The sequence below is a fragment of the Ursus americanus genome, chromosome 5 (genome assembly GCF_024610735.1).
Source record: "Ursus americanus isolate L20-20 chromosome 5, mUrsAme1.1.p, whole genome shotgun sequence".
Taxonomy (NCBI): domain Eukaryota; kingdom Metazoa; phylum Chordata; class Mammalia; order Carnivora; family Ursidae; genus Ursus; species Ursus americanus.
The window spans coordinates 10,576,308-10,602,941 of record NC_142131.1 but is presented as its reverse complement, the minus strand read 5'-3'; the positions used below and the strand labels follow the sequence as shown (position 1 = coordinate 10,602,941).

The window sequence follows — 26,634 nt, the reverse complement described above, 5'->3', positions numbered from 1 at the left end:
CTTCTGTCCTTATTTTCTTCCCTGACACCAGTTCATCTCTATTCATTACTGATATATTTGGATTTGAATAAGTTGGCTATATATGTATCTTCCAAAATAAACTGACAAGTTTTCAGGGCAAGAGTCAGCTATTCATTTTCACAATTCCCCTCTTTTTCCCCTAGAGACTTCATTGTCTAGAATTTCTTGGACATAAAAGTTCAGACTGCAATCGTTGTTTTACAGCTATAGTGGGATAATAAGAGAAAGTTTCAACATTCATATATGAAGTTTTGAGATCCTAGGAAAAGTAAAAAAGTGAGAATAATCATAACAACTTTTAAAAAAATTACAATGTGACAATGATATATGCAAAAATTTCATTATATAGGAACATTTCAGAACAGTTATAACATGGAATTGATCATCAAACATTTCTGAAATGGAACAATAGGAAAACAGGTTATACCCAACGGAGATCAGAAAAGCATCACATTTCTTAAAATCTATACCTGCAATTTTTTTTTTTTTTTTGAGAGAGAGAGGGAAAGAGAGAACGTGAGTAGGGGGAGAGTCAAAGGGAGAGGGAGAGAGAGAATCCTGAGCAGGCTCCAGGCTCAGTGTGGAGCCCAATGAGGGGCTCTATCTCAGGACAGTGAGACCATGACCTGAGCCAAAATCAAGAGTCTGACGCTTAACCGACTAAGTCACCCATGCACCCCACTATAAATGTTTTTAAAATTAAGGATACCTCTACAAAAATACAAACCTGACACAAAAACATTCCAATGTTGCAAGGGAAAAATGGAATGAACAAGAGTCTTATTTTAGCAACATACATAAAAACAACAACAAAAAAGAACCCATAAGAATCCTAATAACATAGAATGTAAAATCAACCAAGAAAATAAGAGCTTATTATAGTAAGTGTAAATTAAGATTAAAACTCTTTTACATATTATTAAAGAAAAAAGGAAAGTAAAATGCAACTATAGGTAGTTTTACACTAGAAAAACTAAAGCTAAGCAAATAAATAACACATAGGCAAAAATATAAGATAAAGGCAAATAAAAATATTTTAAGATGGCAATTTTATATTAAATGACACAGTACTCAGGAAAAATGTCATATATTGTATTAATGGGACAAATGTAAATCTTTTGCAATGAGAAATCAATAAAATTATGAGCATTTATAAACACTCACTCCTTTAATGTAGAAGCAAAATATATAAAACAAGAGTATTAGAAACAAAGATTGTCACCTTCCTCCCTTCCAACACAGGTTACTGTTAGGAAACAATAACTTATTTACGTCAGACTTTAATAGCTTGAGGAGTCAGAGGAATGACACAAGAGATTTGGATATCATCCTCAATATTCCTAGACTTTTATACCATAACCTGTATATTCTTTTTAAATTTACAAATATTACTTATAAAATCAATTATGTCTTTTCCACAAAGAAAATCTCAGTAAAATTTCCAAATAGTTAGTATAAAGGCAATATTCCCTAACTTTGATGCAATCAAATCTATTTTTTGAATTAATATAAAACAGGAAATTAAAAAAAAAGTCAATCTTCTAAGTAATTTTTCCTAAAAGGGGAAACTAAATTTTAAAGAGTCTTTTTTAAATTAATATGAAGAGAATATTACACACATGGAACACCTATAGGATTCAGCCAAAGCTGTACACAGTAAAAAATATGGATCTTAACTTTTTTTTTATTAGAAAGAAGATACTGAAAATGAATTATGCACTTAACGTAGATAAAAAGTTATAAAATATATCAAATGAATTTAGATAGATATTAAAGTGTATTTTGTTTCAACTAATATTTTTTAGTTTTGGTTTTATGTAAATTCAAGTTAGTTAACATATAGTGTATTGTTAATTTTGGGGAGAATTTAGATTCCCTACTTGCATATAACACCAAGTGCTCATTATATCAAGTGCCTTCTTTACTGCCCATCACTCCGTTATTCCATTCCTCCACCCACCTCCCCTCCAGCAACCCTGTTTGTTCCCTATAGTTAAGAGTCCCTTAATGGTTTGTCTCCATCTTTGTTTTTATCCTATTTTATTATTCCTTCCCTTCTTAAAAGTAAAACCCTCAAAAAAGTTTGTATGTGGTCCCACTTGTTTATTTTCATTTTTGTTGCCTGTCCTTTTGATGTCACATCCGTAAAACCACTGACAAGACCAACGTCCTGAAGCTTTTCCTTCCTGTTTTCTTCTAGGAGTTTTACAGTTTCATGTTTTATGTTTAAGTATTTAATCTATTTTGAGTTGGTTTTTGTGTATTGTGTAAAATAAGGGTCCAGTTTCATTCTTTTTTTTTTTTTTTAAGATTTTATTTATTTATTTGACAGAGAGAGACAGCCAGCAAGAGAGGGAACACAAGCAGGGGGAGTGGGAGAGGAAGAAGCAGGCTCATAGCAGAGGAGCCTGATGTGGGGCTCCATCCCAGAACGCTGGGATCACGCCCTGAGCCGAAGGCAGACGCTTAACAACTGCACCACCCAGGTGCCCCTAGTTTCATTCTTTTACATGTGGATATTCAGTTTTCCCAGCACCACTTGTTGAAGAGACTACCCTTCTTTCCTTGTGTATTTTTGGCACCTCTGCTAAAGATCAAGTGACCGTATATGTGTGGATTTATTTCTAGGTTCTCTATTCTGTTGTATTAGTCTGTATGTCTGTCTTTATGTCAGTACTATACTGTTTTGATTAATGTAACTTAATATATTTTGAAATCATGAAATATGATGCTTCTAGCTTCGTTCTTTTTCAAGATCAATTTAGCTATTTGAGATCTTTTGTGGTTCCATATGAATTATAGAACTGTTTTTTTCTAAATCTGCAAAAAAATTACTTTGGGATTTTAATTACATTGAATTTAATAGCATCTGCAAAGAAATAATCAAGATTGAAAAGGTATCTATTGTTTGGGAAAAATATTTTAAAATTATGTATCTGGTAAGGGGTTAATCTCCAAAATATATAAACTCCTACAATTCAATTACCAAAAAGTAATAACCTTAATAAAAAATGTGCTAAAGATTTGAAGAGACATTTTTTCCAAAGAAGATATACAAATGACCAAAAGGTATATGAAAAACTGTTCATTGTCACTAATAATCAAAGAAATCCAAATCAAAACCACATTGAGATATCACCTTACACCAGTCAGAATAGCTATTACCAAAAACAAACAAACAAAAAAACAAAAGACAAATGTTGGTGAGGATGTGGAGAATTTGGAAGCCTTGCACACTGTTAGGAATGCAAAATGGTGCAGTTACTATGGAAAACAGTAGAAGGTTCCTTAAAAAATAAAAAATATATATATAACTATCATATGATCTAGCAATATCACTTCTGAATACTCCAAAAAATTCAAGTCAGGAGCTTAAAGAGATATTAGCACTCCTATGTTACAGCACTAATCACAATAGCTAAGATGTGGAAACCATAAATGTTCATGGATAGACGAATAACTTTAAAAAAATGTGGTATTTGCACACAATGGAATACCATTTGGACTTAAAAAAAGGCACTACTCTAATCTGTGTCAACACAGATGAACCTGGAGAACATAAAGCTAAGTGAAATAAGCCAGACACAGAAAGATAAATATTGCATGATTCTATTTATATGAGATATCTAAAACAGGCAGATGCATAAAATCAAAGATGAGAATGGTGGTTACCAGGAGCTCAGGGGGATTAGGAAATGTGGAGCAATTAATCAAAAGGTATACAGTTTCAGTTAAATAAAATGAACAAGCTCTAGAGATCTGTTGTACAACACAGTACCTATACTCAATGATAATTTATGTACACTTAAGATTTGTTAAGATTTATCATCTTAATACATGTATATATCATGTTAAGTATTATTATATTAAAAAAAAGTTAGCATGATTAGTAAGACTAAGCTGGAATTTTGAAATGACCAACAGAACAAACTTCTAGTGAGCCTGATAAAGGAAAAAATCAGAGAGAAATAAAAAATAAACATTATCATTTAGAATACAAATATAATGATAAAAATATGAAAAATTATGATGAAACAAAAGGATATTGTTAAATTTAGAAATATTTTTATAGGAAATATATGGTAGCAGAAACTATCAGAGCCGATTGAAAAATGTAAGAAAGCTAAATAAACCAAATTCTTTAAAACAAATGGAAAAGCAAGTTAATTATCTACCTTGTCTTTTATTCTATGTTATTTAAAATATTTACGAGCATAGATTTTTAAAAAATTTGCTCTCCAATTTATTTTAGAAATCTAACTACACCCTGACACCTAACATTGATGAACAGCACAAAAACAGAAAATCATACTCATTTCATTTATAAAGGTGCAACGGATTTGTACTTTACAAGAGAATTAGGTTCCGAAACCTAAGGTGAAAAGCTGTTTAATAATTTAAAGTACTCCCTAAAAGTCCTTTAACTACTCATAAAAACATATTATGTTGTTGCATGTTTGAAAAACAAGTCAATACTACTCTGTAAATACACCAGATTACAACAGATTAAATATTCACTTTGCATTTAGGACCCCCATTGATTTAAAAGTACATACATTTAAACACTAGAATAAAAAGTCATCTTAGAAGTCTTCCAACAAGGAGAGGCAAACAGGAATGGAGTTTATCTGAACAGAGAGATTACTGTCTTCCTACATCATTCTATTTCAGAGGATGTATGCATTGGATTAAGGGCAGAAAGAAGTGTCCCTCCTAGTTAAGATTTACTATCTAGCAATTTTGCATTTGAAGGAAACTTACTTATCATGATAAAACTATACCCAGAAAACAAATGTACACTCTGTGTATTTACAAGTAAAACACTAGAACCAATTCCATTTAAGTGAGGTGGGGGAGGGGAAGATAAGGATGTCTACTAACATCACTAGAATCCCAGAATTTGACATTGTATTAGAGGTCATAATTGGAGCACTATATAAACTGAAATAAATGTTTAACCTTTAAAAATAATGAGGCAACTTTTCATTATTTCCAAAAATACAATACTTACTTAGAAAAATAAAATTACACTAAGAAAAAAATACTATTAGATGTTCTAGGAGAGTTTAGTGAAGTTCCAGGCAAATACTGATATATCTTTCATGTACTAAATCTTTGAAAGTGAAAAAATAATTCAAATTTACAATAATAGCAAAAACTATAAAACACATAGGCATAAACCAAACAAGAAATGTGTAAACCTATAAAGTAAACTGCAAATCTTTGATTAAATATATAAAAGTTGAGGGAAATATATATTACACTTTTAGATGAAAACATTCTATATCATAAAAACAAACTGATTCAATAGTAAATGCCAAACTCAATAAAATTCTCAGAGGGTTTTTTGGGGGAGGAAACAACAAATTTATTCGACAGCTTATCTGAATGAGTAAATGTTCTAGAATACCCAGGAGATTTCTGAAAAGGAAGAAAATTAAAATAAAGCTGAAATATTTTTTAAGTATGGTATTAATGCAATAATGGACAAAGATGTCAAAAGAAGCAAGGGAGGAGTTAAGAAAAAAAATCAAACATATAAGGGAAATTTGAATATATGAAAAGGAGAAAATTTCACTTCAACAGCAAAAAAATAATAGGGGGATAATTCCAGTCTTATGCCACAATGAAAAATAAACTATAAATGACTGAGCAATTTAAAATTTTATGTAAAACATAAAGTATTAGAAAAAATATTTTTAATGTGCCTAAGACTTTTCTAACCATGATATGAAAAAGATGCCGTAGAAGATAGATTTGACATTAAAACTGTAAATTTCTGTATACTACCAGAACTATAAACAAAATTAAAAGAAATGACACAAGGAACAAATATTTTCAACATATATAAAGGAGTTAATATCCATGATACATATAGAGTTCCCACAAGTCATAGTGGAACAGGCTATTTTAGAAATCTAGAAACAATTTTCACACAAAGTGCAAAGACGAAAATACAAGAATGCTTATGACTGCAGTGCTTCTAATAAGAAAATATTAGAAACCCTCCACATGTTCACCTGTCAGAGAATTTACATATATTTATCATAGTGAGAGTGTTTTATAGCATAAGTTTTATAAAAGATCAGCTTGTTTCATATCCTTTCCAAAACTTCGTAAATGTTAATTTCTTTAATTTTAGCTATTTTGGTGGCTATACAGGGTTACCTCATTATTATTTCAACATGCGTATCTTTTGTAACTATGGGGGTGAGCACTTTTTCATATGCTTACTGGTTAGATTGGATATTCTCTTTTGTCAAGAGCCTATTCAAGTTTTGCTCATTTTTCCAGGTTATCTTTTTCTTATAGATTTATAGAAGCTCTCTCTATATATTTAGATATGAATTCCTTGATGAAAATATGTATTGAAATATTTTCTTTCAGAGCAAAACTTGTTTTTTCACTCTCTCAGTGGTGTCTTTTCATAACAGAAGTTCTTAGATGTAATGAACACCAACATCAATAAATATTAACACCAACATCAACAGAAGTGAGCACATATCCACAGACTGACATGTACAAAAATGGTCATATTAGCTTTATTCATAATAGCCGAATTTAGAAACCATTCAGATGTCCATCAGCGAGAGAATGAATTAAATTATAAACAATAAAATGGTGCATCAATAAAAAAGAAATTACAGCTACCTGCAACAACACAGCTCAATCTCACAACCATGTCTACTCTAATAGCACAGATATAGACCTATACTCAAGGACAGTGATGGATTGAACAAAGACAGAAAAAAATGCATACCATATAATCCCATTTATGTGAAAGTCAACAAAAGGAAAATTAATCAGTGGTAAGAGAAGCCAGAATAGTGTTTATCAGTGGTTCTCAACTAGGAGTGCACATGTCCCCAGGGGACATGTGCCAATATCTAGTGGTTGTCACCGCAGGGGGAAGGGGGGCTACTGCCATCTAAGATTAAAGGGCAGGGATGCTGCCTATATAGACACTGTCCTTCATTTTCTTATTTTTTCTGCCTTGGACAGATACCTAAGAAGCAAGGGTGAATAATTAATTTAATCCATTAATGTCTACAAAGCAAGCATTAAAATTGGGAATGGAAAGAAGGAAGGAAGAAAGAAAAACTCTAAAACAAGGCAGAACTAAAACTCTTGTTCCATAATATTAAAAGGGAATATGGGCATTGATCAGAAGGGAGAATAGAATGAGGCAAGAGTCCATTTTTTTATACTTAGTATCTCTGCTTCATTCTTCCCAATAACTTTTTGTTTCTCCTTTGTGCTACCAATATTATCTGTTTTCTAAGGATATTTATTACACTTAAATTATTGAAATAGTTTCTTTATTAATTCTGGTTTGTTTAGGCTGCTACTGCCTATCTTTCATAGCTGTGTTCTTCAGATTTCTGGTTAATTTTTTCTGTAAACTGCGGGAGTTGGAGAAAAATCTAGGGATGCATTAACTCTGGCCACTCCAGATCCTTTGAATGATATGGAATGCCCAAGGCAGAGGGTGACTGTGGTATCTCTGCATTCAAGCACCTCCATTTGTTATCCCATCAAAACGCCCCCTAATGGTTAGCAACTATCTTTATAGCTCTTACAGGGCACTACTCTTCCAGGAGATCACTATATAAATGCAGTGGTTCTTAAAATGGACTGTACTTTTTAATAACCTGGGATGATTTACAAAATACGTCTCAGTCCCAGTCCCAGAGAATCTCACTTGTTTTTTTTGGCCCTCACATCAGAATTTTTTTAAATTCCCTACATGATTCTAATGCGTAGCCAAGATTGAAAGTAATTTTACAATCAGAAGATTCAATTTACAGAAAATCACTCATTTTATCAATCTGTTGTAATCTTTTCCTAGTAGCCTCCTGTAGTGGTTCTTAAACTACAGCATGCTTCCAGATCATGTAGTAAGCTTGTAAAATTACAGATTGCTGGGCTCAGCCCAAAGTCCCTTATTCAATAGCTTAAACTGGCACCTGAGAACTTTCATTTCTAACAAGTCTCCAGGTGATGCTGATGCTATGGGCTCCACTCTCTAAGAGAACAACTGTCCTACCGTTGATTATTTATACTTACCCCTAACTTATAAAAAGTACATTAGTATGTTGCTGGTAATTACTTTATCACTTTCTAAATAAAATTATTTAAGACAGTAAATACAGCATGAACATAAGGTAAAAATAATTTTAAGTTTATTGAATTAATTTTTTTGTTTAAGAAAATGACTTGAAACTTTGGGGGTACTTACGGAATTAAGTAGAAAAATCCTAGAATGCTGAAAAACTCACATTGGAAGTTACTGTTCTGACCTGAAAATTTGGAAAGTATAAATAAAATTAATGTATTCGTCTTTGTAGTGATCTTGAAGTTTTTCTATATTTTCTTAGTACTTGAAAATACACACATGAACACATCATTTCCTCATAAACCTCAATGAAAGATAATTTTAAATAGGCTATAATAATCATAGCAGAGATTAAGCTATTGGATTTTGATTTATTGTCTGTATTATATAAATCAAACAAAATAAGCACTTTGGAGAATGTTTTGTAAGGAGTATACCTGAAACAACACATAGTGAGAGCTTATTAAATGATCTTGAAGATGTAGGATAACTGTTATTTGTCCTGTTACATCATAACTCTCTAATAATGCTAAACCATAAATTGACTTAAGCAGTTGGTAAGTTCAGATCATATAACATGTTTGTGTGATGTCCTTTAACACTGCATATTGTTTTTCAGAGCTAAAAGCTAAAAAAATGCTAATGAATATTAAATATTCTAGATGTGACTACTGTGTCCTCACCTAATGATTTATTTATGTTTTTTAAGCTTTGTAAAGCAGAAGCTTCAAAGCTACAACCTATAAAACTTTCACTTTCCAAAGGGAATTCTGACGCAAGTCAGCCTTACACAAAAGCCTTGTTTGTAAGTACACGCATGGCATTACGCTACTAACAATCATGTGTTTCAAGGAGGCTGTCCAAAAATGATAATGAAGACTACAGAGCTAACACAACCATTTTACTGAATCTAAATTTAGTGGGCTAGAAACTTGAAATATTTTTTCCTGTTCTTTGCCTTCAACTAGCCTCTATCAAGTCTCTTTTTCTCCACTTTTCTCCTTAAGAACATCTTTAAGTCCCTAGTAGGACAAAAGGGATATTGTCCTTTAAATAAACTGCAAGGAGTATTTTGGTCTCCATGTGTCCGCAGATTTCCTTAGAACACAGAGTATTTAAGCCTCCTTGTCCCCAGTTTTTGTTCCTAGTTACCAATTTCCAGGTACAAGAAGGACCTATTCACCATCCTGTTATACCAGTTTTGGAAAACCAAGCATGTCAATCTCAGAGCACGAAATTCTAATGCCTTTCTTTTCTTTTCTTTTCTTTTCTTTTCTTTTCTTCTCTCTTCTTTCTTTCTTTCTTTCTTTCTTTCTTTCTTTCTTTCTTTCTTTCTCTCTCTTCTTAGTGCAAATCTATCTTTTAGATTCAATTAAATATTTTTCTGAAATACATCTGTTTAAAGTTCAAAGTCAATTGCTCTTAAATACATGAACTGATCAACATGCACAGTTTAAAATATTATTTAGAAAAATACAAAATAAAATTTTAGATCTATTAGATTGGAAGCATTACAGAACTGTATAATTAAGGTGTTTGAATCTCCCACATCACCATCAGAATTATCAAGATTCTCTATCCTAAAAAGCAGAAAGAAAAAAATAGAAAAAAAAAAAGAACTTTATTTATCTTAATTGGATGCTTTCACCATATCTATGCTCTTCTGTAGAGCCATCTTAATCATAGAAACTTAAATAGTATATTTGACTTTAAATACAATATAATGAACTTTCGGAAGAGGTGTGGATGACCTCAGTACATTAACATAGGACACAGATAGCTTATGCTCCTATTTACAATTCGAAGAGTTAAAATGATAAAAGTTGAGCAAGAGATTAAGTTAACTAAAGGCTAATTAGGGAAAATACACTACAGGAAAAATGTTTTATTTTATTTATATTTTATTTATTTATTTTTTTTTAAAGATTTTATTTATTTGACAGAGAGAGAGACAGCCAGCGAGAGAGGGAACACAGGCAGGGGGAGTGGGAGAGGAAGAAGCAGGCTCCCAGAGGAGGAGCCTGATGTGGCGCTAGATCCCAGGACTCTGGGATCACGCCCTGAGCCAGAGGCAGAAGCTTAACAACTGAGCCACCCAGGCGCCCCAGGAAAAACGTTTTAAATTATATTCTGAGGGAGGAAGAAGCCCAGGGAAAAAATTAAAGATGGTGTACTCTCTTTGGAGAGTATGCAAAGGGGAAGAGTACATCAGCATTGACACAATATTTTTGAGGTGAGAGGGAAGGTTTAGACTAAAATCTCTTATTCTCTCAGGTTGGCCATTAACAATTTATTTCCCTGCTGTCTCTCCCAGGTTTCAGCGGTGTTACTTCTAAAATCAAATTCTTTCTTTTCCTGAACATGTTGGGGGATGGAGGTTGGGGAGAATGAGAGTACCTTGAATATGACAGATTCACAAATGCAAAGGGGAAGTGGGGTTGTTTGGGGCTCACTGGTTGTTCCCAAGCTTTTGAGACCCAAGAAGACTAATGTCCCAATGTCTGCTCTAGAATTTCTCTCCATGTTAGCATGAAAAAGGATTTTTTAGCTTATTAGAGAAACAGGAAACTTACACACACTATGTATATTTCTTAAACTAATATATCTGCTTGTCCCTTAATAACTCAGTTTTTAAATGAACATTTAAAAATGCAAATCAGTTAATAATATACTATTTCACCATTTCTTATATCCTTTTGTGATAAGCAATTTTCTTCAGAGGCATTCTGACTTCAACAGAGTGGGCTAAAATCTAATTCTGAAATTCTCCTAATGTATCTACTAGACATATACCTTTATTTTTAACAAAAGACTACTCTCTAGTAACCAGAGAAGAATGTCTAATACCTGCTTTAATCTGAACAGGCTAAGAATCTGCAGTTTGCAGACACTTATCTCTCTGTCACTTCAAAGTATAAATCTGCAAAATTCTTTTCCAGAATAAGTTTAAATTTCCCAGACCTCATTACCACTCTTCAATAATATAGTATTCCTCAGAACGACTTTTCATCACTAGGTTGTACAAAGATCTTTCAAACCATTCTGTGCTACAAAAACAAAATAAAGCAAAAACCAACAAACAACGAAAATCTTAGTAGCTTTCGCAAATTCAAATATTTTGAAACCCTAGCTTAACTTGAAGCTGCACTGAATCTCATAGGCATTCTTGTATGAATCTTACTTCAATAGCTTATCTTTCAATTTAAAACTCTTAAGAGCAGAGAATTTTAGAAACATTAAAATCTCACTCATATAACACTACCCCATTTTGGTAGGAGTACTTTGTGAGGACAATATTTTTGTGTAAAATGATATTAAAAGACCCTGATTTATCAGTACATAATACAGAAGAATTCTGCACAATTAGACATTCTTGTTTTACCTGTTTGAGGGAACTGTTTAAGGATAACTTAATGTTAGACATATGGAATTCGGATATAATCAAGTAAAATTAAGATCATGAATTCTTGCACTTACTATTTTTATAGCATTGGTGATTTTCTACCCTTACCATATGTAAGCTCATACATTGTTTTTACTGTTTTTCTTTACAAAGCCTGGCAGAGAAGTTAGATATGCCAATTTGTGTCCAACAAAAACCAGTAACGCAGGTGAGATTAACTAGTGTAGATTATATCACATGGAATAGTTTTATGTTATTTAATCCTATGGATGAAGAGATTTAAAAAATACATTTTGCTTACTGAAGGGCAATTACTTAATATTGGTAAAATTTTGACCCAATGTTATACAATGGCATCTGTATTTCATTTGCCTGAAAATATCTTTATTTCATCATAGTTTTTGGAAGGTAATTTTACCACTATGTAATTCAAAATTAACAGTTTTTTAAAAAAAATTTCTTTTAGCACCTTGAAGATGCATTGCATTGTTTTCTGGTCTCCATTGTTTGTATTGAAATGCATGCCTTCATTTCTATCTTTTTTTTCCTATGTAATGCATTTTTTTCTATAACTCTTTTCAAGATTTTCTATTTTGGACGCTGATATTTGTGACTGCCTATCTGACTGTGATATGCCTAAATGTAGTTTTCTTTTTATTTACTTTGCTTACTGCTCTCTGATCTTCCTGGCACTGTAAAGCGAAAGTTTTCTGCTGTCATTTTTAAAAAATATTTTATTGCCTCACTATATTCTGATTTTACTTTTGGAACGCCAATGTATGTATATTAAACTGCATAATATTGTCCCATGAGGTCATGAGGTTCTGTTCATTTTTCTTGAATCTTTATATCTCTGTTCCTGAGACTATAATTTCTGTATCGCAAGTCCCTCTAAACTGGAGAGGTTCAATCTCCAAACTCTGTTTCCTCTAAGAATCTTATTAGGGCTTGGTTTTAAAGCTTTTTAAAGTGGGTCAAGAGTGGGCCTTTCTCTGGGTGTGGACTTTATCACACAGCAGTTGTTCAGCCTGATTTCTGTATTGTTAGAAGGTGTTAAGGTCTATTCAGTATGTCTGGGTCAAAATTCCAAAGTCCCCAGAACTCTTTAATGTCTTATTACCTCAGTTCTGCTCTCACCTCTGCAGTAGTCACTCTCTTAATAAGACGTGAGTGGCCATGTCTATGGTTGTCCAGCCCAGCTCTCAGCCAAGGACTTATAGGAAACCCCCATATGAACTGCATGACCTCTATAGACTCCTTTTCTTAATTTCCTGCCCCACAGATTCCAACCACTTCGAATGTCCAGAACTCTCACCTCTGCCTCCTTAGATGAGAGAGACACTTCCACATTCTGACTGAACTTCAAGTCACTGCACTGGAGCTGGGAAATTTTCCCTAAGCAGAGGTCCAGAGCAACTGTGGGCTCACCTATTTCTTTCCTCTCAGAAACCATAGCCCATTTGTGTGGCCATTTTCTTTTAATATTTAATTCTAACATCTGTTCATGTTCCTCCTTTCTTATGCAGTGCCTACCCCAATAGCATCACCCTCTTATTCTTGAATTGTGGCCCTTTAGCTGTCTGACATTCCAATTCTGCCTTAATACACTAGCTTTCAGTAAATTCTCTTGGCCTCCTGGTTACATAATCAGTTCATATTCTCTTTTCTGGACTACTGAACTCTATTTCCTTTTGGATTTCAGGATATAGACAGTCTCCTGATATAGAAGTTTCTGCCCCTTAAAATGTAAGGGGTTCTGTCAGATATGACAATGAATGACTATTACAGTTGAACCATCCTCCTACTTTTCCTCATCCTTAACGGACAAGCAAGGGGATTTTGACACCAGGGAACACTTACTGAACCTTATTTACTATTAGACTGAACTAAAAGGAAATGCCTATCAATATAAATTTCCTCTTTTTCTTTGCTAACAAATAGAATTTAGCTAGAGACTAGAATATGCCCATCTAAATATTAAAATTCCCAGATTCCTGCAAGCCAGGAGTGGCCATGTAACACTTCCCTCCAATGAAATGCATGTCAGGGGCATAGGCAGGACTTTTGGGTAACCAGTTGTTAGGAAAAAAAAAAAAAAAAAGACACACATGGCTCCCATCTCCTTTCCACTCACCCACTCTGTTTCATGAAGTTCTGATCTTAGACTTGAAAAGAACGTTACCCAGAAAGCCATAAGATCTCAGAAGAATGAAGTGCCTGGAGTAAAAATGAACTAAATCTGTGGCCTACAACCAAGCCTATACAAAGTCAATCTCAGCATTACCAAAGATGTGAGAAATCAATGCTTATTTGCTATATGCCACTGAAATCTTTTTGGTATTTGTTATGCAGCATGATTCTACCAAAGCTGGTTGAGACAATAAGCTAGACTCAAATATTGGAAACTCTTAATTAGAAGAAGATAGAAATGTAGGAGGAAATAGCCCACTTCTGCTGCTAGACTGCCTATGTTCACTGTCCAGCTCTATTTTCATTCAGCGGATTTTTACCCGATTATCCTGTGTCTCAGTTTCCTAATTTATAAAACAGGAATAGTAACGGTTTTTTTGTGAGGATTACACAGATAATAGTTTAACATTTAATAATATGAAATCTAGTACATAATAGATGCTTAATTAGTATTTAATACCAGACTGAAGGGTTTAGATTTTTCTCAGCAGGCCAGTGGTTTTTAACTATATTTTCATGGAAGACTGGTATTTGTCAGCTGAGGTGTTCCTTAATAAATCAGAACAATGGTGGCCTTTTCCCAGTATGCAGATTAATTTAAGTAAATTTATATAAATTCCTTGTTATAAGAATTTTTCTTCCCTTTGTGTTTTTAAATCTCTATTGGTTGGCACAATTTGTTTGCAAGCCAAATGAAAACACGTATATGAACATATGGTATTATTATTAACAGAAACAATTCAGAAACACTAATTATACCTAGTTTGATAGTGTTTTTTAAATAGACATGTGTGGTCCAAATTGTCATTTTATATTACACAAGCAAAATACAGTATTTTCTCCCAGGAATCTTGCTCCTAGTTCCTGTGATGAAATCAAAAATATTTTTTTCATTATACTTTGCAAATAATAGTGGTCTTCCAAGAACACAATAATTTGTAGATTTTTTTGCATGTTTAAGATCACTGTTGTTGAGGACTCAGAATCTCTGGAAAAATATACTTGGTGTTTTGTTTTTTGGGTTTTTTTTTTGTTTGTTTGTTTGTTTTAAGAGAGATCTGAGCTCGAAAGTTTACCCTCACAGTAAAGTTTAATTGAAGGTAGAAAGGGCTGGGACCCAAGCAGGCTAGAGGATAGCCCTAGTAAGACAAAAAACGATCCCTTGGTAGAAGCACAGGAAAAAAAAAGAGTTAATTAATGAAAAAGACGTTAGGAACATTGATAATTTGACAACATCTGGATGCAGGTGGCAAGGGAAAGGAAAGAGATCTTTAAACTACTTAGTGCAAATGAAAATCACTCTGAGAGCTGAGTAAAAATGCATAGATAGTCTTGTCCCCATTCCCAAAAATTCTAGCTCAGAGTGGCCTAGAATCTACAGTTTAAACATACTATATTTCTGATTCTGATTCAGGTGGCTGAGAGTCACATTTGGAGAAAAATTAGAATATGATATACTCTAATCATCTGGAAGCATTAGTTTGGCTTTGCTATTTCAATTATTTAGCACTTTGTACGTCCCAGTTACTGGCAAGGATTGATACGGATGGTAAGCCAATGATAAAGGATGACTCCAAGATTTCCCGCTTAAGCATCTGAGAGAAGAATAATGCCATCATTGAAGATGAAATACACAGTGGTAAAATGACATATTGTAAGGAAGGAATGATGATGCATTTTGGTTTTGTTTTTTTGATGTGTTTATATTGGACTTTTTGAAAGGTAGAGGGGAGCATTAAATACCAACCGTCTTCCATCTATGGCTCTGAAGAAAGTTGTGAATAAGAGAGATAGAAAATCCAAACAGCCATTTTATTACTGATAAAGGCCAGGTTGGAAGCTAAAATTAGGGTGTGTCACTAATACTCTTCCTCACACTATAACCCAGCATTAAGATGCCTAGTCTCTGCAATTTTACCAGGCAGGAGCAATTGCATTACTCTGTTACTTCCAGCTAAAGCATAAAGCAGCTAAAAGACATTATCCCGTCTACGCTAACTACAATAGCGCCTTACTAAAGTTTTACTATAGACCTTGCGCTTGTCATTTATAACACAGAATTCAGAATTCAGAATGAGTGCAATTACTTATTGTACTATCTCTATTTGAACGTAAGTGCTATAAGAGCAAGGATCACATCTTATTTGTCTACTGTCAGGTACTCATAATTCAGCATATTGCTAAGCAAGGAGTAGAAATTCTAATCAACTTGTTGAATGAATAAGTTTTTAAACAAAGAACAAATGATGGGTTTCTATCTCAGAAGGGCAGAGAACGAATTTACAATCAGAAGTTTCTAAAGTAAATGCTCTAAGGAAAGGGAGGTCAGGGTCTTAGAGGCAGTCAGAAAGAGGTCCATAATTTGTACCTGAGCTGAGGGAAAGTCAAGCCCGTCTTGACCAATGATTAGCTGTGTTTCTGCAGTTTTGCACCAAGGAAGTCAATTATGAGCCTCCAATCTCTCACGGTTCCCTAAGCTGAGTTGTTGTTTACTTTACACAACCTTCTTTTGTTTACTTTCCTCCTCTGACCAAACCGCAGAGCTTCTCCGCGGGCGCGTGCGCAGAGGACCGTACGCGCCTGACGTCACTGAACGCGCCTGCCCCTACTTGTTAGCAACCTAAAGCGTCCGTAGTATCACTGGCTGTTGAGATGTACGAACTTCCGGTTGTTCTGGCGGCTGTCGCTGCCGCTGCCGCTGCCCCTGCCCCTGCCACCTGCCAGGGCCGGGCCTCAGTTCAGGATTTGGTCACTTCATCTTCGTTCTCCACTGTGCCCATGGTTCCTCCTGGAGCCAGGGCGGCGGGCCCGGCGGCTCCGGCGTGGTGAGAGGGCGGTCCGGGGACGATGAAAGTCCCGCACTGCAGCTGCTGTTTTAGCCACCTCTTGGCCTCCGCCCTCCTGCTATTGCTATTGCTGCCAGGTTTGGGAGGGCCTTTGGCTTTGTTGCTGCAGGCGGCCGAGGCCGCACCTGACCCTGGGCCTCCGGACCGCGGGCTGCGGACCCTGCCGCCCCCGCCCCCCGGCCCCACCGCCGCCCAGTCTCTGGGAGGCGCTCCGGCAGAAGCCGCAGGGCCGCGGGACGCTGAGGGCGGCAATGGCAGTAGCACCCGGGCAGGGCTTTCAGCAGACGACTCCGGAGGAAAGGCCGGGGAAGAAGACTCAGTGGGTGGGAGCCTTGCTGTGAGCCCCAACCCCAGCGACAAGCCTATGACCCAGCGGGCCCTGACCGTGTTGATGGTGGTGAGCGGCGCGGTGCTGGTGTACTTCGTCGTCAGGACAGTCAGGTGAGGCGAAGCTTCCATGAGCTTCCCCTGCAGGCCTGAGATGGGCTGCCTGGTGACCTAGCAAGCCAATTTCTGTGACCTGGCGTTGCGCCTGCTTGCCCCCATTATCAGGCAGGGTTGTCTGCCTGAGTGCAATTGTGATGTTTGTCTTTAAAAACCTGTGGTACCGTTGGAAGAAGTTAAACCACCAAGTAATTACTCTTCTTTCATTTATAAATTATAAATTAATACTTCACCTCCAAACCTCTCTACCTTGGTCAAAGGGCACACTTTCCTTGAAGACGAAGTAATCTTATATTGACAACACTATCTTCTAATACTTCTCTCTTTCTACTCTATATATTGTTATGTACTTTGTCATTTTGCCTATCAGAATGTAAGTCTCCTAAGGACAGGATTCCTCTTAGTAGCATCTGTGAGTCCTAGAGTTCTTTATAAAATATTCTCACTTATTAGGAAATTAGTATTATTTGGATTAATAGTAGTGCAGAGAGACCTTATGAATATTTTACTTTATAAAATTTAAAATTTAAAAAAATATAAAATTTTATAAAATTTAGAAGAAAAGTTATTCCTTACCAGTATTTTCTCATATTGGTCTTTAATCTGCCATTTACATAATTAGATTATAATATATGAAGTTTCCTACATTTTACTGTTTTTGACCTGGAAAAGTAACAGTTTTGTATGGTTCAGTCTATGCCGTGTACCCTATTAATCGGAAAGATTTAGCACTCATTTTGCATGGCACAAAGTATTTCAGTGCAAAATGTTAACAGTTGCACGATAAGATGGAAAACCTATGCAGCAAAAGAAAAAAATGTCAAATATATTCAGTTTTAGTATTGGAACAAATATTTAACACCTAACAAAACTAAAATCTGACTTCAAATTTACAAAATTTTGATTTTGTAAATGGATAAATTTGATATTTCACTTACCAAAAAAGCCTTTCTAAAATGAATTCATCTATAAATTAGTTCTAAATCATTCAAAAGTACAAATTTACAAAATAAATCATTTTGAGACTATTCTTACAACAGAATGCTAGATTATCTTTAAATTTCAGATTTGGAACATATATGATGACTTAAATTTTTTCACCTTACCTGTGAGGAAAGTGACTCAGAGAAATAAAGTGATTTATCTGGTGTCCCATGGGGTCTAATATCTATGATTATAAATTCCATTGTTTTTTTTGAATGTTTTTCCCTCTTTTTTCCCCTTAACAAGAAATCTAGGTCTGACATATGCTCAACCTTTGGGTTAAGTAGACCAGGTCATTATGTTATTTAAGTAGCAGGTTATGAATACAAGTAGATGATTGATTGCCACTTATTATTCTACTTAACGCTGTATAAAGTAGAAAAGGAATTATATAATCAGATTAGTGACATTGTTATCAGTCACCTTCGTTTGATACTTTTTTTTATTACTGAAGTAAAATTGTTTTATGGCATCAATTGTGATATTTGAATATTCCATGTAATAAGATTGACTTGGTAGAAATCTATAATAAGATTATAAGGTTGAAAACCTATAATAAGATTATTTAAGTGGCTTAGATGGTGACTATCTTTCTGAAGAGCTGACATATAGAGCCAAGACGTCACTATTTGAAGGATTCAGCCAAGAAAAAAGCTGAGGGAGCACTGTCTAAGTAGTTTTTACCTCTTGTGGAGTTTTGGTGTAGTATTAAAAAAAAAAATAAACACTAGTATTTGAGAAGATTATTAAAATGCTCCTCCCTTTTCCAGGTTCGTATGTATGTGAACCTGGATTTTCTTTATATATTTCAACCAAACAACATATTGCAAATGCTTGAATACAGGAGGAAATATGAACCCCTAGCTGTTTTCCTTTTTTATGTAGTTCTGTTTGCTTAAGCCAGACATTAAAGGGATTTGCAAAAGTCTATCAGTGCCATTTTCACCTTTTTTAGTTTTCTTTTTAACAAGTATATTTTTCATAAAAAGGTATGTTAACATGTAATGGATTTATTATTTTAAATGATAAATATTATAAAGTTTCTTAGGTTTAATATATTAAGTATTGATAATGTGTAGTCCATGTAAACATGAACTGAATAATTTTTAAGAATGTAAAGGAATCCCAAGACCAAAACATTTGAGAACCACTGGTGTAAACAGCATTATCTGAGCTAGATACTATTGGTTCACAAAGCCAGCAAATCCAGGGCCACTTTCTGTTAAAGGGTAAGTGAGAACATGTTCATGAGGTGTTAAAGACATAGCCACCAAGCTGAGACTTTCTTCTTGATATAAAGATTAGAAGAAAATTGAAGCAGAAATTATTTTTCGCACTGCTATTTAATGCTATCTGTATAGTACCTTCAAAGATCCAGAGTACCCTGAGTATTATTTTTCTTATACTTGTAAATTATGGGTCTGATGATACTTTTTTGGGATGAACCTTATCTTTTTGTTTTGCTTCTACCTAATTTATAATCTTATATATAAATGTTTATTGCCATTAATTTCCTGTCTTCATTTCTGTAAAGCTTGGAAGGGTACAATCTTCAGTATGATTCCATTGGATGACTCACTAACATATTGTATGTTAAGAGCCAAGTTCTGAACTATGGCCAAGAAAAACTGCACCTAATCATTTTAACCAGCATCTAATATATTCATTCATTCATTTTTTTAACCCTCATCTGATATATGAACATTCAGTTCAAGTCCTAAATTTAGTTGGCTACCTGATGTTCCAGGCTTGATTGATGCTAACGGTGTTTGGGCAGTGTTCAGAACTCATATATTTGCTTCAAGATTATGGGATGAAAGCTGTTTATTTTGGTGAATGCCCATTTTGGCTCCCTACTTTTAAAGTATGTGTAACAGCACACCAGCATTAGTTTATTTGTGCCAGGGGGAAAGAATGGGAAAAAATAATTTCCTTAACTCTTGGGTGGTAACACTGAGAATATTTTATTTGTAAAATACTTAAACTCCATGAAACTTTTAAGTTGTTTTAATCGAATTCAGTTTTAATGAATATGTGACTGGAAATAATAATAATTCACTTTTGAGTCTGAAAATATTCCAAAAAACAATTAGATTGTCTCAGTAGAAATTGAAAAATATATACAAGGAAAAGAGTAGGCTTCCTAAGATTAAAATATATAGTCTCTATGAGAAGAGGCTCTTTGTCTCTCTTACTCTGTACTGTATCCTAAGTGCTGAATATTATGTACAACATATGATAGGCACTGAATAAGTAGTTGTCTAATGAATGAGCATTTTTTTGTATTGCTATAGGTAGGTGGTAAAGATTTGAAAATTTAATGGTATTTGCTTCTTATTGATAGAGCAGGGAGGAATGAAGATCTCAATAATACTTAGATTTCCTTCCTCTCTATGGGACATTATTCTCACAGTAAAATCAGTAAAGCAAGAAAAAAATTACACGGTCATTATTTTTTTAGCATGAATGTTGATTATTATAAAAGCAATTTCGGTATAAATTTGTGAAGAATGGTCCTTGCCTTAAAAACAAGGAATTATTTATTTTTTCATGCCATGGCACTGATGCTTTTTCATTTTGTATTCAATACGGTGTATTAGGAGACCAAGCCTTAGATTCCAGTCCTGACACTTTTTTCCTCTCTGATCATTAGCAAGTCACTTAACCTTTCTAGTGTAGTAACTCCTGATGTAAAATGGGGAAAGAAAGCTATTTTATATAGTGGAGATGAGCCTGAAATTTAGTACACTAGCCTTCATTCAGGCAGTCAGTATTTATTCAGTTGCTCAGAACTGGGCAGTGGGGATCTAATGTGACATTAGATAGACATTTCTGCCTCCATGGCACTTATAGACTGGAGGAGCAGGCAGTCACTATTTATTCAGTTGCCCAGAACTGGGTACTGGGAGCAGGCAGTCAGTATTTTCAGTATTTATTCAGTTGCTCAGAACTGGGCACTGAGGATCTAATGTGACATTAGATAGACATTTCTGCCTCCAGGGTACTTATAGACTAGAGGAGCAGAGAGACAATAATCAAACAATCATATAGGTAATAAAGAATGTACAGGATGCTCTGGAAAAGTAAAAAAAGGCAGGTCCTATTGATACTTAGCATCTAGCAAATACACAATATTAATTTAATTTTAATGGTTCCTATACCTATTAGCTAAGACACTAGTTTTCTTTAAAAGAACCTTACTCTGTAACTGAAACATTATTTTTGAAATTTTACTTATCATCATGATAATCTAACATTTGTTAGTTATTTATGTACCAGATACAATGGCACATACTTCATGGGCATTTTCCATTTTAATACCTGCCAAAAAACCTTCAAAATAAATAACACTATTCTTGTACAGTTAAAGAAATTGAGGTTAAATAATTTGTCCAAAGACATATATAGGCCATGGCAGAACCGCATTGAAACCCAGTTGTTTCTGAACTTTTTCAGCATGCCTAGTTACTATACTGCTTCCTGTGATTACTTAAAGTCACCAGTTTAAAGTGATACTGCACATAAGGATGGCTAGTTTATTTTAGGACAAAAGTCAAGTGAACATTATATGCACAGTACCTTTCTATTTAAAACATAATGGTTTTTTTAATATTAAAAACCTCAAATTTTATTTTTAAAAAGTGAGTTAACCTTAGCATTTATTGATAGTGTATCTGTGCCAACCTGAAATAATTTAGCATTCCACCTAAACGCCCTACTTCCCTTTCTCCTCCAAAGGTTTTCTTGATTTGCTAACATAGTCAGGGAGTAGTGGTACTTTACAACAACTTGTATTAATCTGATCATACATATTTCTACCTCTGTTCCTCCTGGAGCAATTCATTATTGAATTATGAATGTGGAATTGGTAATGATATCTTTCCCATCTGGTTGCTTAACAAGAATCTCAGTTACGGAATTTATTTTCTTACATTCCCAGAGGACATATGGTTTCAGCACTACTTATAAAATCATAAGACATCAGTAGAAATCACTCACTTTAGGCAAAAATAGGGAATACTTTGACTACTTAACATTTATGTATTTACTCACTGGCATTTATTCAGTAAATACGCTTGAGCAATTACAGTGTGCTGGTGGTAGGCCCTGTGGTGAGAATCAGCAGTGCTCAAGATGAGAAAAGCCCCTGCCTTCTTGGAACTTATATTCTGTGTGTTGATACATCCTTGGAAAGTGGATTTTTCTCAGTAAGTATAAATTGTCCTGCTTTGCCATAATTTGTTCAGCTAGGTAGGATATATTGAATGTTTTATATAGAGACTCAGAGTTTGGAAATATATTTAACAAGCATACATTCTTAAAGAATTGATATTCTTTGCACGGATGAAACTTGCCTTCCCCAAACGTTTAGTCATAGTTTTAAAATATTATAAAATGCTAATCTGGCTTTGTGGTCGGATGCCAAAATGTCAAGGTGATTATGTATCAACGGTATGCCTAGGATCATTGTGAAATGAAGTTGCTGGAGAAGACTCATAGAAACTCTATGAAAACAGAGGCTATTTACTTATTTTTTACCCAGGACTAAGTGCAGTGTTTACACCCAGATATCTAGTAAATGAAGTAGGTCGACCAGAGAAAATAAATGTTTAGGTAGGGAAAATAGTTACTAGGTTTTTCAAAAGAAATAACATCCCTCGTTCATCTTCTGTATACTTTTCCTTTCCTCCTTCCTTCTAATACCAAAGGATTAGGTTACTGCTTGTATCACTCACTATTTTGGTTAAACACATGAAACAGTGCTGGGTAACTTAAAGTAAAGGGGATTTTTTTAATCTCCAAAAGTCAAAAAGTAACTGCAGAATTAGATTTTGATAATAGATAGGAACTAAAGCAGTTTAGGAGGTAAGAAACCAAAACGGAAGTTTCTTTACACTGTATAGATATGCAGTGGTTTTCAGTCTCTTTGTCCCTCAGTTTGGGAATTGAATTCCATGGAAGGAGAAATAAATGTGGCCTACCTCTTGGCAGAGATGGTTGCAATCCTAATTATTACCTCACCAGATTGTGTTTATTGTGGTAGAGATACTACCAATAAAGGAATATGAATGCAAACAGGAAAAGAATACAGTTACCAAAAACAAGAGCTGTTTACCTTCCTGATCCATCTTTGCTGTGAGTTTCAAGGAGAAATATAAATTATTCATATCCATCTTGCTAGATACATTTTTTAATCCAGCAGTTTAAAGTACAAGTTCCTGTGACTGGCTCAAAAAGTGCCCTGCAATTCGACCACCAGTCAGTAGTCACTAATCACCTTCAAACTACCAAGTGTTCTTTATTCTACCAGAGGAGTCATTATTCTGAACAGTTTGGCTGCATTTATTACTTATCTCTAATTCTTGAGTTATTTTTGCTGCCTTGACCTCTGTTTCTTTATGCTGTCCTGATCCCATTTCAGTGTTCCCTGATGAGAAGTCAGATTCCCTGAATTCTAATCGTAGCTTTACATGAGAGTATACTTGTTGTATATCTTTGGGTGAGTTAAATAGCAGATCTAAGGTTCAGCCCAGGTTTTGTAAAATAGAGAAGATGATAAGATTTACCAGAAAGGATTGTTTAAAGAATCTATACTAAGTACTTAGCACAGTTCCTGGCACATAGTAACTGCTCAATGAATTTTAGTAGTGATAATGACTCTTATTTTTCTTCTTTCATTACTATTTTCTGATCTCTTCCACTGGTCTTGTCTCTTTTCTCCTATAATAATCTTGGCTTCAGGGAGTGCTTTTAAAGCTATCTCTCTACTCTGTTTCTCTCATGTGATAATAGGATTTTCTCTACTTAAGCAGTGTTCATCAGATGTGCAGTTTTGGGAGATGAAAGTAATGTGGTTAATTTGTTGGGGGTTTTGGGGCCAGGGCCACCCTTCCCAACCTTTTTCATGTCATGCCACACTTAGAAATTGATATCCATGTGGGGTGAATGCCTGAGACTATTTACCCTGATCTCTGTCCACCTCGGGCCCTGTTAGCAACGCAAGGGCTGAGGGAATTTTTGTTTTGTCAAATCAGTAAATCATTTGCATTTATGGCACAGTGATTGGGGAATGTTTGTAAAATGGTGCTGAATGTGGACTATGCAAAGAAGTGGTTGGAGAAGTTATTGTGTTGGCTACCTTTAAATTCAGTTAAATCATTTCATGATAAGTTTGAGTGACTATTATGTCACTTAATAGACTCTTCTGGGCATCGGGTAAGTTTGAGTGACATAATAGTCTGGGTATGGGAACTTAAAGGATAACTAAGATGTCATATTTTTCCTCATGGAGCTTATCATCTAGTGGAGGAGTATCACTGTTTTTTGTGATAAGAAATTGACTTTCAGGAATATGGTGGCAAGAGATTAAGCTAGTTGGGGGAAGCTACTTGGGAATCTCATTGCCATGGACAAGGCTATTTGGACAGTTAATATAGCAAAAACTATTAAATTTGTATAGAAGGCTGGAATCTTTATTCCTAATCAACATGAATGATCTAAGAACTTTCCCTGCAACTGAATCTATTTTCAGTCGGCCTTTTCTCTTTGGATATGTTTTGGTCACTCTTAACAGTTTCGGCTATGCCATCAGGGAGAAGTATTGAAGGGGGGGCGGTGATGTTCATTTAAGAATATAATATTGAAGTATATTCAAATATTAGCAGTGGGAAAAGAGCCAATAGAAAAAGAAATATTGAAATTAAAGGAAAGAAAGGACCTTGAGAAGACATGGAAAGAAAGAATCTAAATAAAGCCCACGTGGTGGAAATAGCATGGATGAGAGGGGAGAGCATATCCTCCACTGAATGCTTCTTTTTCCCCACCTTTCATTTGCTCCTCTGGTTGTTGCAGTCTGATTTTCTACTTCTACCATTCTAAGTCTTTTTTTTTTTTAATTTTTATTTTATTTTTATTTGAGAGAGAGAGTGAGAGAGAGAGCATGAGTGGTGGGGATAGGGGCAGAGGAGAGGGAGAAACAATGCTGGACTTGATCTCAGGACCCCAGGATCATGACCTGAGCCAAAGGTAGACACTTAACCGACTGAGCCACTCAGGCTCCCCTCTACTTCTACCATTCTAAAAGTGCCCTTGCAGGAGACAATTAATAACCTTATCACATCAGTTTCATGGACACTTCCTTATCTTTCCTGTAGCAATCAATATTTTATCTCTTCCTTCAGCTTCTGATTTTCTTAACTCTTTCAGTATTTATTCTCCGTGTTTCTCCACGGACTCTTCTTCCTACTATTAGAGTTCTATTATACCTCTGACCTCCTGGAGAACAGAGTCTGCATCTTATTCATCTTTGGTCCCTAAAAGCCCCTGCCCTGTTTCTAGGAGATAGAACATTTATTAAATATTTGTGGAGAGGAAAGACTTTCACCTCTTCTATACTGGGGTCTTCTCTGGGTCCTTTCCTTAACTCTGCAGTTTGACTACCCATGTATTCTGAGTGATCTATCCAAAATTCACTTTTTTTAATTACCACCTCTAAGCTGTTGTTTGCCTTCTGAGTTTCCATCATGTATGGCGAGCCAACTTTTACTGGATATATGATTCAAACTCAAAAGTTCAAACATGAAACCATCATTTTTGTCCCGACTTTCCCTGCACTGTTCTGTAAAGGTAAATGGTATCACTATATATGTGGTTTCTTGAACTGGAAACCTGAGCCACCCCAAGTCTCCCTTTTGTTTACCCTCTACATCTGCTCATACAGTTTCATTTTCTAATAGCTCTTGACTACATTACCACTTGGCCAGCTCCATTGATATCACATTCCTTTAGGATCACATCATTTGACTACTGTGTTACTATTCTAAATTGTTTCTTCACCCCTAAGTGTGTCTCTCTTTCAACCTACTCTCCTCACTAAACATCTAGTTTTCCTTCTGAAATGTAATTCTGATCATCCTCTATGCTTACACTGTGCTTTATGGCTGTACAGTATGGTAGCCAACTAGCTATATGTGACTTTTTTAAAAACTCCAGTAAATTAAAATTAAATTCAGCTTGTTAGATGCACTAGCCACGTTTTAAGAGTTCGGTAATCACATGAGTCTACTGGCTGGCTGCCTTATTGGACTGCATAGTGTAGAATATTTCCATCATTGCAGAAAGTTCTGTTGGGCGGTGTTATTCTATGGCATCTTATGGGGTAAGGTTCATATCCCTTAGCTTAACATTTAAGGTCCTCCTCAGTCTTTTTTTCATCATTCTCCATGTTTATTTTGTTCCAGTCTCAAGTGTGCCATATTTTTAAGGACGTACATTTTTCAAGCAGAGGGATTGCATGTTTTTATCAAACTCCTAGTTGTCTTTGAAGATGAAAATAAAACATCAGCTGTATCAAAAAACCTCTGTGGTCCCAAACCACCTTGTTGTCTTGGTCCATTCAGGGTGCTATAACAAAAGTACCAGACCAGATGGCTTATAAACAACAGACATTATTTCTCACAGTTCTTGGGTCTGGGAAGGCCATCATGATACTACTGGCAGATTTGGTGTCTGGTGACAGCTTACTTTTTGATTCATAAACAGTGCCTCCTATCTATAACCTCACATGGTGGAAGGGCATGGGGGCTTTCTGGGGCTGCTTTTATAAGGGCACTAATCCTATTTGTGAGGGC

The 26,634-nt window shown here is 35.0% G+C and overlaps 1 protein-coding gene and 1 long non-coding RNA gene across 4 annotated transcripts in view; one reads left to right on the top strand and one right to left on the bottom strand.

Annotated features, from left to right (window-relative positions):
- Positions 1 to 16,357, bottom strand: part of LOC123799277 (uncharacterized) — a 541,652-nt gene extending 525,295 nt beyond the window's left edge. For both annotated transcript variants that reach the window (XR_015724365.1, XR_015724366.1), the window contains exons 1-2: positions 16,099 to 16,357; positions 8,261 to 8,321 (exon numbers count right to left, since the gene is read on the bottom strand). This is a non-coding gene — a long non-coding RNA (uncharacterized LOC123799277). The remainder of the gene's footprint in view (positions 1 to 8,260; positions 8,322 to 16,098) is intronic.
- A 75-nt stretch (positions 16,358 to 16,432) lies between these two features.
- The window catches only part of FAM174A (family with sequence similarity 174 member A), a 38,087-nt gene continuing 27,885 nt past the window's right edge, over positions 16,433 to 26,634 (top strand). For both annotated transcript variants that reach the window (XM_045808341.2, XM_045808342.2), the window contains exon 1: positions 16,433 to 17,017. In XM_045808341.2, coding sequence (XP_045664297.2) covers positions 16,578 to 17,017 — 440 coding nt within the window. In that variant the 5' untranslated portion in view covers positions 16,433 to 16,577. The remainder of the gene's footprint in view (positions 17,018 to 26,634) is intronic.